The sequence below is a fragment of the Drosophila gunungcola genome, chromosome 3R (assembly GCF_025200985.1).
Source record: "Drosophila gunungcola strain Sukarami chromosome 3R, Dgunungcola_SK_2, whole genome shotgun sequence".
Classification (NCBI taxonomy): domain Eukaryota; kingdom Metazoa; phylum Arthropoda; class Insecta; order Diptera; family Drosophilidae; genus Drosophila; species Drosophila gunungcola.
In genome coordinates, this window is record NC_069139.1 from 17,216,341 (window position 1) to 17,235,670 (window position 19,330).

At 49.7% G+C, this 19,330-nt stretch overlaps 5 protein-coding genes across 5 annotated transcripts; 3 read left to right on the top strand and 2 right to left on the bottom strand.

Annotated features, from left to right (window-relative positions):
- Positions 1 to 75: 75 nt before the first annotated feature.
- LOC128251918 (short coiled-coil protein B) lies at positions 76 to 962 on the bottom strand. Its single transcript, XM_052979178.1, has 2 exons — positions 748 to 962; positions 76 to 673 (listed from the first exon to the last, which is right to left on the bottom strand). The coding sequence occupies exons 1-2, from the start codon at positions 800 to 802 to the stop codon at positions 321 to 323; spliced, it is 408 nt and encodes a 135-aa protein (XP_052835138.1). The 5' UTR covers positions 803 to 962; the 3' UTR covers positions 76 to 320.
- A 370-nt stretch (positions 963 to 1,332) lies between these two features.
- On the top strand, positions 1,333 to 8,212 carry LOC128251911 (uncharacterized). The gene is given in 8 exon segments (XM_052979169.1): positions 1,333 to 1,641; positions 1,707 to 1,806; positions 2,435 to 3,532; positions 4,213 to 5,028; positions 5,031 to 5,397; positions 5,399 to 5,754; positions 5,815 to 6,755; positions 6,757 to 8,212. Coding segments are annotated over 6 exon segments (4,323 nt in total). The 5' UTR covers positions 1,333 to 1,641; positions 1,707 to 1,806; positions 2,435 to 2,886; the 3' UTR covers positions 7,954 to 8,212.
- LOC128251915 (uncharacterized) lies at positions 8,145 to 9,739 on the bottom strand. The gene is made up of 2 exons (XM_052979173.1): positions 9,200 to 9,739; positions 8,145 to 8,599 (listed from the first exon to the last, which is right to left on the bottom strand). Exons 1-2 carry the CDS (start codon positions 9,656 to 9,658, stop codon positions 8,261 to 8,263), a joined length of 798 nt encoding a protein of 265 aa, XP_052835133.1. The 5' UTR covers positions 9,659 to 9,739; the 3' UTR covers positions 8,145 to 8,260.
- Positions 9,669 to 10,964, top strand: LOC128251914 (uncharacterized). Its single transcript, XM_052979172.1, has 2 exons — positions 9,669 to 10,652; positions 10,704 to 10,964. The coding sequence occupies exons 1-2, from the start codon at positions 9,759 to 9,761 to the stop codon at positions 10,962 to 10,964; spliced, it is 1,155 nt and encodes a 384-aa protein (XP_052835132.1). The 5' UTR covers positions 9,669 to 9,758.
- Positions 10,965 to 11,371: 407 nt separating this feature from the next.
- Positions 11,372 to 19,194, top strand: LOC128252954 (zinc finger MYM-type protein 4). The gene is given in 13 exon segments (XM_052981188.1): positions 11,372 to 11,689; positions 11,967 to 12,914; positions 12,986 to 13,246; positions 13,311 to 13,355; positions 13,835 to 14,610; positions 14,612 to 15,691; positions 16,010 to 17,082; positions 17,145 to 17,530; positions 17,597 to 17,722; positions 17,786 to 17,907; positions 17,964 to 18,093; positions 18,165 to 18,264; positions 18,330 to 19,194. Coding segments are annotated over 12 exon segments (5,166 nt in total). The 5' UTR covers positions 11,372 to 11,689; positions 11,967 to 12,022; the 3' UTR covers positions 18,505 to 19,194.
- Positions 19,195 to 19,330: the final 136 nt, after the last annotated feature.

Consider the following 19,330-nt stretch of genomic DNA (forward strand, 5'->3'; position numbering starts at 1 on the left):
TTTGTAGTTTCGCGACAACGAACAGCTGGCTGGTCAGTGTTGCCAGCCCATTATACCCATTTTTAAATCCTTCAATTGCTTTGGAATATTATTGATTTATTAATTATCTATATAAATAAATTACTTTTATGTATAAAATACATAGCGCGCCATCAGCTTAAGCCTAAACAAAGACAAATTCGACAATTGGGCAACTCAAACAACATTGCAATAGCTTAATTTCGAGTGTTAAAGATTATATGTATGTAGCTCTAGCGTGAACGAGAAGGCATATTTGAGATGGTTTTTGGTTTCCAGTTCCGGTGGGATGAGGATTATGATTATTTCTTTTTGGTTGCACTCGGACTGGTGGACTGGAACACTGAGGAGGCCGACATCAGGTTCTCGATGTACTGGCCCAGCACTTGGTTCTCGGAGCGCAGCTTGAGATTCTCCTCCTTGACGGAGTCGACGCGTTGCGACAGGTCATCTAGAGTATTTTGGAGCTCCAGGACCTGCGTAATCAGGCGGGCCTTCTCCTCCCGATCGTCTTGGGCCATTTCCATGGCCTCCAGCGAATTGTGCGAAGAATCTGGTGTGGAACTACGGTTAGTGAAGGAGGAACGGAGCGAGTCCATGGATCTTCCACTCGGCATATGCCCAGTCGTCGAGGGTTCGTCATCCGGAATGACCACTGTTTTTTAGAGGCAATAACAATTGATAACATCATCATTTGGGACTCGCCCACACCCATTAAATTTAACTCACCCAGTGGATCCTCGTCCATGTTGGGAATACTATCGTCATTGTTTAATAAAGACATGGCTGGCAGTGAATAGGGATCTCTTATGTTGTTTATAACCTTTAATCAATTAGCTTTCGCCGATTTTTCTCTTTTAAATTGACAAGAAAAAAGAAAACTACCACTTTGGCTTGGTCCACGGGAGGTTAAGCAGCACTGGCAGCGGGTGCTGCCGTTGTTCAGTAAAACCGGCACTTTCCAATACTATCACAAGTTTGAAAGGAAGAAGAAGCAGCTGTAATTTGTGCTCTTAAAACAAATATTTAAAAGAACCTATACAGAAAGTGTATAAAGTGTATTTAGATGCTATCAGATGTTTAATAAACAAATCTTTTACCTTGTAAGTATTTCGGAAAAGTAACCTTACACTAAGAATTTAAGCTAGTTTTCCCCTAAGTTTTGTTTAGAAATTTTAAGCGCCCAGAACGCTTACTTTTGCAAATTATTTACAAATTGGTGGCTATTCTGTAAACCATTTTCATTATTGTTTTTAGAAAACGGAAATTCAAGAATTTATTACCGTTTTACTTCCGCCTTTTCAAAATAACCGACACCAGGCGGAGACCAGAGTTGCCACCTGAGCCGTTCGATCATAGAAATTAAAATACACACATGCTTTTGCAGTTTTAATATCGCTGGACAGAACGCTTCCGTTTCCAAAGGAGTTCGGTCTGGAATTCCCCGAGAGGTTCAGTGAAACCGCCTTGTTTCTGAAGTTTGTGAAAAGTGTGCTGGAACTGTGCCGTATTTACGGCTGTTTTCAGTGAGTTTTCGTTTTCGCACCAAGTACGCCACAATTGTTTGTACGAGGTCGAACGCATTTAACACCCTCGCAACAACAATCAAAACGGATAAAGCAGGTAAGCGTTTTCATGCCATTAAGTTGACATTCGCGACCTGATGTCCTGAAGGTCTGTCATTTCAGCCGTGTCCTCGCCACGAACAGCATCCCAATATCCTGGTTTCCACATCCTCTCGAGGCTGTACATTTCATTTCGCTCCGCGGCAAAACGGAATTGCCTGAGGTAAGTCAACAGTTGGATTCTGGGAATCGGAGGTTTAGACTTTTTTAAAAGGGAAAAACTAAACACAAAGGCCATCTAAAACTTGCAAAAATCGCCACCTAAGAACACCAAACCAGATAAGACGGTTTATGTTCTTGTGACATTGGGCAGCTACGTAACATTGTGAGACAGGTAGATCGGGCTTGGATTTTCGGTTGTTAGTTCCTCATAATCCCATTAGTGGGGATATAATGTCTCAAGGGGCTATAAATAGGGGCGGGTCATTTTTGAGATAACATAAATCTTAAGGCAGCATAACTAAAAATGGTATCAAAATTCAATATATATCTAGTGTGACCGTAGGCGGGCAACGGAATTTAAGCCAAATGGCCGCGGGGAATTTGTCTGAAGTGAGAAAAAAAAGAAATATAATTAATCTGGCTGTTATAACTAATTACAAGCAGATTTTAATGTTATCAATAGTATTTCTGATAAAGAGAAAACATAAATATGTCATTTTAATATTGCTAGGGTCTGGGACATTTTTAGCGTCAACTTTAAAGAAACTTAAGTATTTATCATAAACCAACGAACCAATTTATAAACAAACCAAATATCTTAACAATAAAACTGTTTTTACCCTTTTCAGCTTCAATCGTAAACACAAAGTAACCGTAAATATTTTTAAACCAACTCGCCAATTTAGGCATTAAATAATACCACCATTTAGTATTATACCGAATCAAGAAATACACATAATGAGTGCAAATAAACGCGCGAAACTAATAACTTTAATTTAAAAAACCTGAAAGAAGTGCTATTTGAAAAATGTAAAAATTGATTAGCCAAGAAGACCGTAAAACTAATTAAACGAGCTACATACAACTGTCAAAATCGACAAAGATTTGAGTGAAAAGGAGGAATACAAAAAAAAAAAATACTAAACCCAGTGCAGAGTGTAAAATGCCAAAAACTTTTGTGCGCCTCAACGTACAAAAATTGTAAAGACGCGAAACGGGGAAGAAATTTGTGTTGAATTATTTTGTGCCCGATTCCGTTGCGAAAATTGAAATATAATAGGGACTACGATCGAAAATCTTAATGATCCCTTTGACGATGGCCACCGCGGAGGCCAAGCAGCTCCAGCGCGAGTTGTCCATCTCGGTGTCGCCTGGAAATGGAAATGGAAATGTAAATGGAGGAGCAACCGCCAATGGCGTCGCCATCTCCGGCGGAAACTCAAACAGCCTGCTGACCCTGGCGCCGCGCAAGGATGAGCTGCGCTTCCTGCCCCTCGCATCCATGGGAGCGGCGAACAAAACCTGCAACATCACCATCAGCAATGTGCAACCGCTGAAATCCAAACTGACGGCAGTCAACATCGTGCCCAATTCCCTAAAGACCACGGCAGGATCTGCAGCTGGTGGCGCTGGATCTGCTCCCCTGTTCCAACTGCTGCCATCTTCTAGCAATTCCAACCAGCCACTTGTGGCCATTTTGGCCAACAATCGGAAGGCCACGCTTCTCGGTGGAGGTGCATCCAATCCCCAGCCAGTGGTCATACGTTCCGGGACACCTTTGAGCAAGAACAGCCTGACAATCCACAGCAATGGCATGGCCACCATGACGCCAGTTGCAGCTGCCGGAGGATTGGGAGGGGGAGGAGGAGGAGGAGGAGCAGGTGGACCCGGTGGAGCTGCACTAACACTACTGAACAAAACAGAGCTTCCACAGAAATTGCAAGCGGGTGAGTGTAGAAGGTCGGGTTTTCCCCCCCTTCCAAGTTATATAAGCTATAGGACAAATAGAAGGGTTCGTTCCCATCCGAACGGATACCGATCTCAAAGCAATCCGGAAAATGGAAAATGGAAAATGGGGAATACTCGGGTGTGTGCGTGTGAGTGTGTGTGAGCGGGGCAATCTTTATAGTTTACTTTCGTTGTTCGCATTGCTGCGGGTTTAGTTTTCAGTTGCTACTCGACTGCTGCACATTTCATAACACCAAAAACTGTTTGGAACCAGCCGAGTTAATAGGTTTTGTGTGCGTGTGCCAGTTTCGGATATAAACTGAATAACGTTTCGTTCCAAAAAAAGAGGGCCAGCAATGATTAAAACAAATTACACAAAAACAATAAAAACCAATGTATTATTCTTCTATATATGCTGGTTTTATCAATAGCAATATGCAAAAGGCGGGGTAGCCGCAACAACAACAACAACAACATCAACAACAACAGTAACAGCAACAGCAAAAACAGCAACAATGATGATGACGATCAGGTTTTTGCAGCTGCAATAAGAGGAGAAGATTTTTGGAGCATCGGGGGCGGGGTTTTGGCGGAGGATCAGTAGGGGTGACTAATTAAAGGAAAAGTCATTTGCTAATTTTGTATCTTCTCTTCTTTTTCCATTTGCCCAACCTTGCAGCACCTGTCCAAATTCCAAGCACCGGTCCGGCGCAAATCTCCTTGCTGGCTAATCCCCTCAAGCCACGTGCTCCACTCATACTCAGCAAGGTGGCGGTGGACAAGTTGCGTCTGAAGTTCAACCAGGTCAAGGCCAATCCAAATTCTTTGGTTCTGCACAAGGCGAATCATGTGAAGAAGCTGGACATGCCCTTGGCCAAGAGCAGTGGCGAGGATAAGGAAAGGACCTCACAGCTTAACAACCATAACAACAACAACAACAACAACAACAATATTAATAATAGCCAACAAGTCAAGGCAGTTATTCCGGTTAAGGCCATGCCCGTAGTCGCGGAGGAGCTACCCACCAATAACGGCAAGAGCCTGATTAAGGCTAAAATACCACTCACAAAGGAACTGCCGCTGTCCAGCCAGGATAAACCCATTGTGACGACAGAAACAAAAGCCACAGAGAAGGACATGGCCAAACCCACGCCAAAGCCCACTCCCAAACCGCTGGAGGTTACCCCGACTGAGCCAGTTAAGGAGCCCAAGGAACCACCAGCCAAGCTGATGGAGCCGGTGCCAAAAGAAACCATCTCGCCCAAGGGATCACCCAAGCTGCAGCGCTCCAAATCCTTTGTGGCCATCCAGCCGACCTCGCCCATATTAAACAACGAGCGACGCCACTCGGTGGCCATTATGGCCAAGGAGGTGGATGTAATTGAGCAGCCCAGTGCTCCCATCGAGACCATCACCATAGAAGATGACGACGAGAGCGAGGAGGAGAACCATCCAGAGAAGAAGCATCCAGTGGAGAAGCCCAAAAAAAAGAGATTGTGATGCCCATTCTGCCCGCTGGGATAACCATTTCCGCCACCAGCAGATCAGCAGCCAAAACGAAACCGGTGCGTAAGGACTCCTGCGTGACGACCATCTCCTCCTGTGCCAGTGGCAGCTCATCCAGCAGCGATGTGGAGGAGATCTGTGCGCCGACCACGAACAAATTGGAGGAGCAACTGAGTCTGCCGCCTGGCATAAGCATTATCAAGGCGGAATCCCTGCCGCTGTCCAAGGAGGACTTTGAGCGCTCGCTGCGCTGCGAGGAGCAGGTGCCCACAACTCCGCCCAAGTCCTCCTTCACCTCCTCCTCTCCCGGTGGCTCTAGTGCCTCGGACACGGCCCCGTCGCCGTCCAAACCAAGCGACACCGATGCGTCCATCTCTGAAGAATGGCAAGAAATCCTATGACCATGATGTGGTGGCCTCGCCCGGCAGCAAGGCCGCTGGCCTGAAGAAGAGCATGATGCAGAACCTGTCCATGTTGAAGTGGCGTGGCCAGCAGCCGGCCAACCTGCAGAACTCCACCATGCGGTTCGAGCTGAACCACTTTAACCTGCTGCAACTCAACGAGCGCTGCGAGCCGCGCCAAGGTCCGGCGGCCTACTTCGAGCGGGCCCTGTTCGATCGTCCTGGCCGGAGGCCCTCGGGCAGCATCCATCCGCTGCTGTATTTGTGCCAACGCTGCAACTGCCACGGTCCCGCCGCCGACTTCCTGGCACCACGTGAGTAACCGCGAGCTTTCCATTGCACCCGCAAATACTAAACAATTTCTCTTCCCGCAGATTACTGCTCCATGTGCTGTGTGCGTCGCGCCCAGAAGCGTCGCCTGCCGCAGAGCTCGCAGAAGGATAGCAAGATGAGCCGCACCCAAGCGGAGCCGGCAGCTGTGGCGGCATTAGACCCACCAGAGAAACCTCAGGCCAACGCAAGCCAGAAGTCGCAATCGAAATCCCTGGCCGCCATACAAGAACAGCTGCTGCAGCAGCGTCCCAAGCAGAAGGCCCGAAAGCCATTCCGCTGGAGCGAGTACCTCAAGGCCAAGGGCAAGGATGTGGCGGCGCCCATCCACCTGTTCCTCAACCCGTTCCCCATCAGCCCCAATTGCTTCGAGCGCGGCATGAAGCTGGAGGCCATCGACCCGGAGAACTGCTCCCTGTTCTGTGTGTGCAGCATTGCCGAGGTGCGTGGCTACCGGCTGAAGCTCACCTTTGACGGCTACTCTTCCATGTACGACTTCTGGTTGAATGCCGACTCGCAGGACATCTTTCCGCCGGGCTGGTGCGACGAGACGGCCCGGGTGCTGCAGGCGCCCAAGGACTACAGTTCGGAACGCTTCAGCTGGAGCCGCTACCTGGTGAAGACGGGCGGCAAGGCGGCTCCGCGGTCGCTCTTTGCGCACTTGAACAAGCGGACGCAGGCGGGAGTGCGCAACGGATTCGCCGTGGGCATGCATCTCGAGGCGGAGGACCTGAACGACACGGGCAAGCTGTGCGTGGCCACGGTGACGGATATCCTGGACGAGCGCATTCGCGTGCACTTCGATGGCTGGGACGACTGCTACGACCTGTGGGTGCACGTCAGCTCGCCGTACATCCATCCGTGCGGCTGGCACGAGGGTCGCCAGCAGCTGATCGTTCCGCCCGACTTCCAGAAGTCGGAGTTCAACTGGCCGGACTACATATCAAAGGTGGGCGGAACGGCCGCCTCGAAGGAGCTGTTCAGCGCCACGCCAGCCCATGGAGTACCAGGCACGCATGAAGCTCGAGGTGGTGGACCAGCGCAATCCCAGCCTCATACGTCCGGCCACAGTGGTCACGCGCAAGGGCTACCGCGTCCAACTGCACCTGGACTGCTGGCCCACGGAGTACTACTTCTGGCTGGAGGACGACAGTCCGGATCTGCATCCCATCGGCTGGTGCGAGGCCACCTCGCACGAGCTGGAAACGCCGCCCGGCTACCTGCAGACCAAGTCCCTGATGCCGTGCGACGTGGAGGGCTGTCGGGGCTATGGCAATGCCAAGCGCTTCAACCTCAATGTGCACGCTCTGCGAGATTGCTGCCCGTATGCGCCGGAGAACTGGCGCCAGTGGCGCTCCAAGACGGTCAAGCCGCCCCGCGTGGCGCCCGACATGATCCGTCGAGGCTGGGCGAAGAAACCAAAGCGAGCCAGTTCGGAGGCCAAGCAGGCCGTCAAGGATGAGGCCGCCCAGCCGGAGAAGGCCGAAGTTAAGGTGGAGGCCAAGCGCAAGACGCCTCCGCGTCAGGGAAAGGTTGTAAAAGAACAGAAGCAGGAGGCGAAGGTAGAGGCGGAGGAGACGACACTCGATCACCGCAGCCTGGACATAGCCAAGTCCTATGTGAAGGACTACGGGCCACAGTTCCTGCAAAACTACCGCCTCTGGCAGCAGAACAGCGCCTTCGACTTGGACCAGGTGCGCAGCAACCCGCTGCACTGGACCAATTGGGATGTGTACGAGTGCATAGAGCGCGCCCTGGACTCCGTGGACATTGCCAAGGCGATCTTCGAGCAGGACATCGATGGCAGGGCGCTGCTGATGTTGGGGCGCCACGAGTTGGACAAGTACCTGAAGCTCAAGGTGGGCCCGGCCGTGAAGCTCTACTCGCTGATCGTCAACCTGCGCATCGCGGTGGTCTGCAAGTTCGAGACCAACACCACCGGGCTGGAAATCAACGCCGATGCAGCGGCTCAGCCAGCAGCTGTGCCCGCCAAGACGACGGAACTGGAGCTGCCCCAGAGCAACGGACACCGGATGGAGCACGACCTGGAGATCTCCGACAGCGGGGACGAGGAGGACGTGATCCTGGACAGCGACGACTTCCTAAGCGTTAAGCCGAGCAGCTTAGTGATTGACGAAGACTGCCGATGGCGATGCCGTTGGCGATGCCGATGGCGATGCTGATGGCGATGATGATGGCGATGCCGATGGCGATGCTGATGGCGATGCTGATGGCGATGTGGTCATGGTGCCGCTGGAAGTGCGCATGCCCATGACCACGGCTTCCTAGGATTGCAGGCAGACCGCATCATCCGTTGATTGATTTGTAAGATTATTTTGTTGCACTGGCCTCGGCCCTGGCGGGTATTAATATAATGTTATAGTATTTATTGTATAAGCCGATCCGAATGCGATTTTGTTTGTTTTGCCCCAGCGCCCTTTTTTTCCACTCTCCAATAAATGATCCCTCTAGATATGTAATCTAAACTGGCTACGGACTGCTTCTTTGGTAAACCGAGGTGTCCGAGCCGACTTCTCTGGTCAAGAACGCCTCGTCTTCGGGCAGGACCAAGGTGCCGTCCACCTCGAAAAGGAGCTCGAAAAGCACGTTGGCGAATATTTGAGTCACCTCCACAAACTGCTGGAACTGCTCCATATTGTTGTAGCGTATGTCGTTCACCTCCTGGTAGTTCCTCAGCGAGTCCAGCAGTTGGTGGTCGGAAAGCACTCCTTCCCTTTTTAGGATGACCATCAGAGCCCTGAGCTCCTCAAGACTTAACTTCAAAAAGGATTGGTCTTTGAGAACTTGAGTGGCTATGGGCAGGATTTTCTGAAAAGGTATAATTTAAGAAGATTTAATTGTAACCCCATGGAATGATACAAATCTAGGGATCAATTGAATTTAATAAGAAGTTTTGGCCTAAGAAATGAAAAAAAAATTCTGTACTTTGAAGTACCTATTAAAACAAGTCAATCTAGTTTTCTAAAAAGGAATGAAATTGCATAAATCGAAGGATCAATTTACAGTTCAATAACGAAGTAAGCATACGAAATGAAAATAAACTACTTAATATTTATGCACCAATTTAAACCTATCTTATATCAAAGGTATTGATTGCATCAGAGATCACAAATATATTTCAAGTTTAGTATTACACTCATTGGTTTAAGAGCTATTTGCATTACATTTTTATTTTCAATTCGTATTATTAAACTTGACAACTAAAGCTTATTTTACAAAATAATATGGGACATAAAAATTATTATTTCAAAATATAAATTTTGTTTTCAATTTTTATTATAAAAAATAAAGTTTATCCCGTTTTCAATTTTGCATGGTAATAAAGGACATGTACATTTTTCCTATTTTTTTGAAAAGCTTTTTTCACTTACTTTCCTGAATAAGGCATTGACCGCAAGGTTTCCTTACCTTCGCCACGAGATCCATTAAAGCCGGATGATTGTGTTCACTGGCCAGGTGGAAGACTTGCAGCACCACCTCCATGGGCCACTCCTGGTTGGCCAGCTTCTCTATATAGCAGTCGATGAAGTCCAGCATGTTGTAGCGCTGTGCGAGGTGCATGAGGTCACCACACATGTCGATGGTGACCGCGTTGCAGACTTCGTAAGTGTATATATAGAGGAGCAGGGCTTCGTAGGCGGTGGGCGAGGCGTCCTCCACGCTGATCACGTTCTTGTTTTTCCCAAACTCGGGATCCCTGATCAGCCGCTCGAATTCCCCGGAGGCGGAGACGAGCATTACCTGGTGGCACCGGAAGATTCGCTGGCCCCGCTTACCATCCACCCTATCCGGATACCAGACATGCAGCTCGCAGTCCGCATTTCGGCCATTGCGCAGGAGTTCCAGACGACGTAGTTTGCAGTTCATAGTGACTGGGGATTTTTTAGGGTGTGTGTGTGTGTGTGTGTGTTTCTACATAGCTCAGAATTTGGAATACGAAATTGGGGTTTCGGTTTCCCTGGCTGGAATGTCAGACTCCTGGGAAGAGGGCACCGGCATGAGCAGCCCGCGAAGTCCCGAGAAAAAGCCCACTGCTCAAAGTATCTACTTGGATGCGGAGGAGGAGGAGGAGGCAAAGAAGGAAATGCCACCAGATACCGATGGGGATGAGGGCAGCACACCCTCATCATCCACGACAAATACTCCGCTTGCTAAAAGGGCCACCGAGAAGGAGGCAGAAAAGGATCTGCAACCAGATTCCGAAGAGGATACTCGGCGAAAAGGTTTCCGAGAATCAGATAGGGGCACCTCACGCCCATCATCCAAGAGAAAAACTCCGGTTACACCGCGGGCCACCATAGCATCGAATGTGGACTCGATTTTGGACTCGGATTTCAGGGATGCTTTTCGAAAACCACAGACAGAGCTGGTTGATGAGACCACTCCCACCACGAGTAGGACCCGCCGATTGGAGTACTTTCGCAGTGGAGCCGATGCCGACTGCCAGGTGCATGTTCTGAACAAATCCCCCGGTTCCGAATCCGAGGATTCGGTGGCCAATGTCTGCTACAAGAAGTTCGACTGCCACCGGATTTTCCTGGCCACCGCCTCCGAGAAACTGGAGCAGGATGTGTACCAGAACAAGCAGTGGAACGGTGTGCTCCAGATCAATGGAGTTTCCCCCGAGAGCGTGGAGATCTTCCTGGAGTTCATATACACCTTCGAGGTGACCTCGTCGCTGGTGCAGTTGCCGTTATTAGGCGACATCTTCATCCTGTCCTGCGCCTACAACATGCCGGAACTCCTGATCTCCTTTTCCGAGAGACTTAAGCAGCAGGAATGGCCCTTGGATGAGATATTCCCTGCTTTGGACCTGGCATTCCGGCACAACATCATCGATTTGGAGCGGGTTTGCATGGAGGTGGTTAAACAACCACTAAAGACACCTATTTAACTAGCTAATCTCCTACAGAAAATCATGGAGCATGCCGGAAACCTCACCCAGGTGCCCAGTTTAATGAGACTGCAGGTCTACGCCCTGAACTATGTGATCCAGCATTGGCTGGTGGAGGAGCTGGTGCCCCTGGATGATCTAATAACCATTGTGAAGCAGTATCAGCAGACCAACGATATTACTTTCGCAAACACCCAAAATTTTCCGCACTTTACCAAGATCATCAAATACTTTCCCGACGTTCTTTTGGATTCCGAAGGGAATATTAGCAAGTTTTAGGAATTATATCATAAATATTTTATCCTAATAGAGTAAACCTAAAAAAAAAACCTTGATGCTTCGTATTTTATAGGTTTCTGCGGAATATTCTAGGAAATGATTCTAAATGTATTTAAATATTTAAAAGCGTTATTCCCAAGGTGTAAAACAAAATACAAATTACAATCTTCTACTTGAAATATACATAGTGCTATCATCCAATAAGACGCTTTCTCAAAAAATCTTAGGGAAATTCCAAAAATGAGAGACCTGACAATAATTGCTTATAAACAGATAACAACTTATGTACACATATTTTTCAAAATTAAACGACCGGCGCTGCCAACCCGTCTCATTTTCGATTGTGGTATTATTTAGCACTACAATTCGCGGTGTTTTGCGGTATATACCGACTGGCGAGGCCAACGCGTTATCGTTATGCGAGGGCCGCATTTGGTACACTGGTGCGCCATTTTACTCGCATAAAGCCGAAAAATTACACAGTGGCCAGAAAACTAGAAAATTGCACAGTGCAAAAAGGTGTTTTTATCTTTTTACTCAAGTTTTGCGCGAACCGTGAGCGACCGTTAATGATGTGTGCAAGCGTGCAGCGATGAAAGGCAGTTAATTGCGGCAACAGACGCGCTTTCCTTACCACACTCGTGCATCTTTTGGGTGTCCGAAATCCTCAAATATCAATACGAAAAAGAGGCGCCAACGCAGTGCATCGCGGCCAGGAAGATAATGCAAGTGCAGTAATATTAATTGCTATGTAATCGGCGCATACAGACACAGTCTCCTCCGATTTTTTTCTCCCTTTTTTCGGGAGGCGCATGTTTTGTTTTTTCGTGCACTGTACCGTGGGCCCCTGTGTTTGTGTGCGTCGGTGAGCCTGTGCGTGTGTGTGTACACATTTTAGGCGGCAATGGTGTGAGGCCCTGGCTAGCCGATAGTCCGCCCGCAGCGATAGTTATCGATAGTTGGCGAATTTGCTACTAACCATTTGTTGTTTGTTTTCTGCAGTTCATGTCTATATAAACAAGCGCACAACGCTAGCATCGCTTAACAATCAAACAGAAATGGAGGAGATATCCAGTTTAGATTCGTTCGGCGCCGATTCCAATGCGCGTCCGGAGTCGGCCACCCCCCGGCCGGAGGATCAGGATCAAGAGCAGGAGCAGACACCAGCGGCGCCTGAGACTCTGGACACACCTGCTTCCCCGCCAGCAGAGGATGCAGTGGCCCAGGAAAGCGAACCCCCTCCAGGGGACGCGGCCAAGGAGCCGGAGGAAGAGTTCGAGCAGATCTCGGAGGGCTCCCTAGAAGCCGATGACCACCAGTCGCAGGATAAGGCGGCCAGTCCACAGGAAGATCCTGTTGAGGCAGAAGAGGAGCCCGCCGGGGAGCCGCTACCCGCCGAGGAGCCACAGCCCTCTGAGGAGCCACTCGCCGCCGAGGATGAGCAGCCACAAACAGAAGCGGTTAGTGTAGATCCACAGGAAGACCAGGAGGAGGCGGAGGAGGAGGAGACTGATGCCCTGCAAGCCACCGCGGAGGAGGAGGAGGCGGCCGCTGCCGAAGCAGATGCAGTGGATGGTGGCCCCGCCTCACCCGAGGCCATGGATGTGGACGATGGGGAAGGCGAGGCGGAGCCAGAGGGAGAAGCTGATCCCGAAGCTGATCCAGAAGCCGATCCAGAAGCAGAAGAGGAAACAGCACTCGAACCCGAGGCGGCGGATGATGTGGAAATGCATTCCGTAGGCGGAGATTCGCACCTGGGCGAGGATGCAGAGCTGCCAGAGGGTCGTGACGAGGTGGACACTAGTTTAGAAGAGCAGGACACGGGCCAAGATCAAGAAGACACCGAGAAGGAGACGGCCGGCGATGAAGATGACAATCTGGATGCCGATGCGGAGTCGGAACAGGTCGAAGAAGCAGCAGAGGAAGCTGGAGAGGCCGAACATGGCGATGGTGAGCATTTATAAATGTTTCTGTTCTTTGATTATTTAAACTATGTATTTGGAAACTTTTCAAAATTACAGACACTGTTGAAAATGTGCTGGAACCAGAGGAATCTGACGTTTGCCTCATTCCCGACGATCAGGAGACCGAGGTGACCGAAGCCGAGAAAGAACTGGCCCGCGAGAACGCCGAGAAGGCCGCCGAAGAGGAGGAGGCGGAGGAGCGGCATTCGAAGTCACCCGATAACGATGGGAAGTCCCAAACCGATGCCCCCATTGATCCGGAAGACGATAGCGCTGCTGTGGTGGACCCAACCAACGAGTCTCCGTCTACTCCAAATGGTATGTCTCCAGACTAACACCCAAATGTCCCATCCCACATCTACTCTATCCATTTTGCCTGCAGATGCTCAAGCTGGAGCTAAGGCGGCGGCATTAGAAATTGCCGAAGGTGAGCAGATTGGGTTTATAGCTGGGCGAAAGTCACTAACCATTTGATTTGTGTGCATTATGAGCAATTATTGAAACGCTTTGTTAAAAATTTTAGTTTAATGACGGTACCATCTTTTTTTCTTACTGCTTTTGAATTAAATTCAGCTACATTTTTAAGCCTTTTTTTTTACCAAATTTTGTTCTGTAGTGATTTTATTTGCTCTTAGCATGTGTTTTCCTAATTAAGGCGCACAAGTTTTGGTTTAAATTAAATTATAATTCTTTACATCATTTTTGATTCGGCAAAATTAATTAATTAATTGCTTAAATCGCATTTCGGAATTTACAAAATCTTAAAATTATACAGATTTTTGGCTATAAATTGATAAAAATTAATTTAAGCTATGTCTATAGTTTGTGTTAACCACCTGTTGATTGTAGAGCAGGTTTGTTGCATTTCAATGAAGAAAACTAACGAAAATTCACTCTCCCTCGCAGACGACGGAACCGATGCCGTGGCCAACGAAGAGGAGGCCGCCGGCGATGCTCCGGATGTAGATGCAGATGCAGACGAGCCCACGGCTGAGGAATCCTACAGCGGTGCAGCGGGTGAACTGGGGGCCACGCCGAAAACCATCATCAGTTGGATCGTTGGCAGCGCGCAGAAGTGCAAGCAGTGCGGCAACGAAAAGAATTGTGGCTTCCGGTTCAAGCGATCCGAAGAGGCAGAGGACAAAGACAAAGAGAAGGACAAAGACAAGGAGGAGGAAAATGCAGAGGAGGACGCACCACAAGAGCTTGCTCCCACCGGGTTTGAGTACATCTGCGACACCGCCTGTGTTAATGCCCTGCTGGCCGATCAGCCCGGCAAGTACTTTGTGCGACGCAAGAAGTTTCTGGTAGAGGAGGTGGTCCGAGAAGAGGGCGCCGCTGAGGAGGCAGAGGAAGGAGCTGAGGAGGAAGCCACTCCCGCCAACGCGAATGATTGCCTGCAGTGCAAGGAGCAGACGCGGTGCAAGTACTTCATCAAGCAGGATCAGGACGTCTTCTACATCTGCAACGACGACTGTTTCAATCTGCTCAACGCAGAGGAACCGGACAAGTTCAAGCTGAAGCGCCACTCGATCCGAGTGCGCAACATTGGCGCCACAACGCTGCAGCCGCCACAAAACTCGCCCAGCAAGCGGACCGAGAGCAGCGTGGTGGCCAGGACTCTGGCCGAGGCGGAGACGGCGCGCCTGGACAGGATCGAGAGCTTCAGGAGGCGCTGCGCCTGACTGCGAGGCGGAGATCAATGCCAACGAGAAGCAGCTCATGTGGGAGACCATGGACTTTTGCAATGAGGTGTGCCTGGGCAGCTATCAGCGCACGATCGGCGCCAGCTGCGAGACCTGCAAGCAGGAGGTGAGCTCCACAGCCCTGGGCAAGTATTGCGTGCGATTTGGCTTCGATGTGCGGCAGTTCTGCTGCGCCGGATGCCTGAACACCTTCAAGAAGGGCCTGAAGACGTGCTCCTGCTGCCAGAAGGACATCAGCGGCGGACAGGAGGGCTTCCTGGCCCCGGTGGGCGACAAGGATCAGTTCAAGGACTTCTGCTCCCAGGCCTGTCTGCGTCGCTACGACGGTATGTGCAATCCGCGCCGAAAACTGCGCACCGATGTGTGCGGTGTGTGCAACAACGAGAAGCCAGTGCGGGTGGAGATGCTTTTGGAGGACAGAGAGCACTACTTCTGCTCAAATCCCTGCTTCTCGGCCTTCAAGTTTGTGAGCAATGTGAACGCCGATCCGTGTGCCATGTGCTCCAAATACTTTGAGCGGCGGAGCGCCGAGTCGTACACCATCTACAACGAACAACAGTCGCCCAAGGTCTTCTGCTCGCGAGTCTGCATCAACGTCTACATCATTGTCAATCGGCACATCGTGTCCTGCCAATGGTGCAAAGTGAAAAAGTACAACTTTGACATGATATACCAGGTGGGCGGGCAGCAGGACCAGGAGACGCTCACCTGCTCCATCAATTGTCTGACCATGCACGGCGTCAGCTGCAATATCTCCGCCCGCGCGGTGACCAAATGCGACAACTGTGCCAACTTCAATACGCCGCAGTATCACCTGACCATGTCGGACGCCTCCATGCGCAACTTCTGCACCTACCAGTGCGTGATGCAGTTCCAGAACCAGTTCGCCCGCGCCCCCCTCACACTGGACAGCGACCTGCCCCCCAGCGGCAGTGGCGCCGCCAGCAGCAGCTCAAAGTCCCAGCAGCAGGGCAACTCCTCTCGCGGAAGTAAAAATGCTGCACCCTTCCCCACGGGTCTGCCCAAGCGGGTGAAGCTGAAGTTATCCCATCAACAGGTGGGTCAAGTGCAATTACAGGATGGGACTAATATTGTCTTTTAAAAATTTAAGATATTTTTGATGTTTGTCTTCAGAATGTTCAGTGTTTTGGTATTTATTAGTGTTGCAATGCGAAGTATAAAATGTCAATTTATAAAAGAAATACTGCAGCTTTCTGTAGAGTTTCCTCTTAAAGAGGACTTCAGTACATATTCTCCTTAAAGATTATAATAATAATTAATATTGACTAAAATCAAAAGCATTGTGGGTCCTTATTTACTTTAATTCTTTCATTTTAATTAATTCTAAATTAACTTTTACTCCTTTCACTTACAGGTTGGAAAGAATGCTGGAGCTGGAGCCAAGAAATCCGGTACCGGCACCATGCTACCGGTTATATCCACTGTTCAGTCACTGGCCAGCGGCGAAACCGAGGCCCGGATTGGCAATGTGACGGTGAGACGCAAGCGTGGTCGTCCCCGGGAATCGGGAACCTCACCGCCACCGCTTCCCATGCCGGTGGCTCATGCGCCAGCGCCTCGCGGAAGACCACGTAAGCATGTGGACTACTCGGTACGGTCGCCGTCGCCCATCCCGCCGTCCAGTCTCCACGCGGGGATCGGGGGCAGGCGAAATACCACCACTACCATGGACTTCGGACCGCCTACGGTGTCGGAGACCAAGATCATCACAGTGCCACCATATCCCAAGGCCGTGCGGAACGTAAACATCAGCTGCAAGCCCATGACTGTGTCCACGGGCGAGCAGTGCACCCCGGACGTGCGCGATTGTGCCACCCAGACGGAGAAGGACTACTCCAACAAGGTGCTCATCCCGGTTCCGGTGCCGATCTTTTTGCCGCAACCGATGTACATGTACTCAATGCCGTTCCCCGTACCCGTGCCCATTCCGCTTCCAATCCCCGTGCCCATTTTCATACCCACCACGCGCAACACCTCGCAAGGCATTCTCAAGGAGATCAAGAAGATTCAGGACAAGATGCCGGAGGATCCGCTGGAGGCGGAGCTGCTAATGATGGCCGAAATGGTGGCCGAGGAGAAGCACGAGTCGGACTCCGATTCGGACAACGAGATCAAGCCGGATCCTGGTCTGGTCACGCTGCAGTATCAGAACAGCTTGGAGTCCGTGGCCCAGCAGCAGCAGCAACAGCAGGTAGTGGATGTCAGTGGTGGCGGACACAATCCCTACGGCGACGACATGCTACAGATCGCCCTCAAAATGGCCACGGGTGATTACGACAATCACCACCAGACCTCGACCGTGGATCTGGAGACGTCGATGACGGCCAACACGATTAGCAGCCAATCGCCGATGTCCCACGACGGCATGGGTCAGATGGGAGTGCATCACCTGGACCAGCAACATCACATGCTCGATGCTACGCAGCGGTGAGAACAGAATAATGCTAACCTAGTTCAATACTTATGTGTTTGAATTCTATTACTTGTAGAACCCCACGCGGGCGCAAGCGAGGCGTCGGCGCAGTCATGGATTCGCCCAACCGCAATAGCCGTTCGCCGGTGAAGAGGCAGCGGGGCAGCGAAATGGACCACTCCGCCCTGCAGCAGCAGTCGCAGCAGGCACAGCAGCCGCAGGAGAAGCCCGACGCCCAGATGTTCCTGAAGTACACCTTCGGCGTGAACGCGTGGAAGCAGTGGGTGATGACCAAGAATGCGGACATAGAGAAGAGCTCGATGCGCCGGCGTCCCTTCAAGACGGAGCTGCTTCAGATGACCGCCGACGAGCTGAACTACTCCCTTTGCCTCTTCGTCAAGGAGGTGCGCAAGCCCAACGGCACGGAATATGCGCCCGACACCATCTACTACCTTGTACTGGGTCAGTAGCTTTAGGTTTTACCTCAAAACATATGCCTTTATTGAAGTTTTGCATTACTATGTGCAGGAATCCAGCAATATCTGTATGTGAATGGACGCATAGACAACATATTTTATGATCCATATTATGAGCGGTTTACGGAGTGCCTGGATGAGGTGGCGCGCAAGTTCTCCGTGCTTTACAACGATTCGCGTAAGTAGAACGGATAGGAGTTTTGTTAGTTTACCGATTTAATAACGTTCTTTCCCTACTTAGAATACATTGTCACTCGCGTGGAGGAGGAGCATTTGTGGGAGTGCAAGCAACTAGGCGCTCATTCCCCGCATGTTCTGCTCAGCACGCTCATGTTCTTCAACACAAAACACTTTAATCTGACGGTAAGAAATATCAAAACGCACTTCCTTTTGGCTTGAGCAACATTTATGTTTTTTAGACCGTGGAGGAGCACATGCAGCTATCCTTCTCCCATATAATGAAGCACTGGAAGCGCTCATCACAGAATTCCAAAGTTCCTGGCTCACGAAACGTGCTCTTACGATTCTATCCACCGCAGGCGGGTCTGGGTAAGTCGAAACTAAAATTTTGATTGAATAAAACGTGGGAAACTTATTTGTATTTAAATGTATTTAAACAGATGCAAATCCACGGAAGAAGAAGGTCTACGAGCAGCAGGAGAACGAGGAGAACCCGCTGCGATGTCCCGTCCGCCTTTACGAATTTTATCTCTCTAAATGGTCAGTACTTTGCCAGATGATACAACGATCAACGAGTGCTAATAGTATTTGTTTTATTTCGGTAGTCCCGAGAGCGTGAAGACCCGCAACGATGTGTTTTATCTGCAGCCTGAACGCTCCTGTGTGCCCGACTCCCCCGTTTGGTATTCGACGCAGGCTCTGGGGCAGGATGCACTGCAGCGGATGCTGCACCGCGTCAAGATGGTCAAGGAAATCAACATCGCGCTACTGACGACTTAATGTTTAATTAGGCAGTTATATCATTGTGTACGTGCAAGGCTTGTCCTGCAATGACACCCGGAGGACAATTCTTCGGCTTGGTGCTTAGCACGAGTTTGTTTGCGGGCAAAACCAAATAGGGCTAACCTAGGAGCGAGAGTTGTGCTATATTATAAATTGTTTTAAACTTACTTTTACCCATATTTCGATTGTCTATAATGGCGATATAGCGCTCTGAGAGAGGAGACCTTGTATAAATTGTGAACGATAACCAAGCCCATCTCACTTTCGATTGAATTATAATAAACTAGAGAACAACAATCAACAATCCACACACGAAACACAACAAAACACCCACACAATCACACACGCACACGTAGAAACTCTGCGACATCTTCATTAGTTTTACGATCGTAAGCCAGACCCCCACGCATCTTTAGTCATTACTTAGATTGTTTAGGCGATAAGGCAACAAGGATGTGCCCGACCGGATAAGTGCATGTATGTATGTACATAGATCGACGATAGATGACCACACAGTGAGTGTACAATGAGAGTTATACATAGGATGCGACCCTTAACAATTAGCCGCGCTGTTGTTGTAAGTGTTGAAATGTAAAATGCTGTACTCCTTAACTGCAAGATCGAAGTGCGCATGTAGCGTAATAGCGTGTACATGTCTATAAATAAATACATACATACTTTCAATGATGGCCAACTGTTTGTTAATTGTAAAAAGATGAGATGATGATTATTGGATTTATATTAACTTTGTCAATATTGGGCAACCAAAATTATGTATATTCTGGAGAAAAAAAGGTCCTTTTTGAATACTAGTCGTCATGGA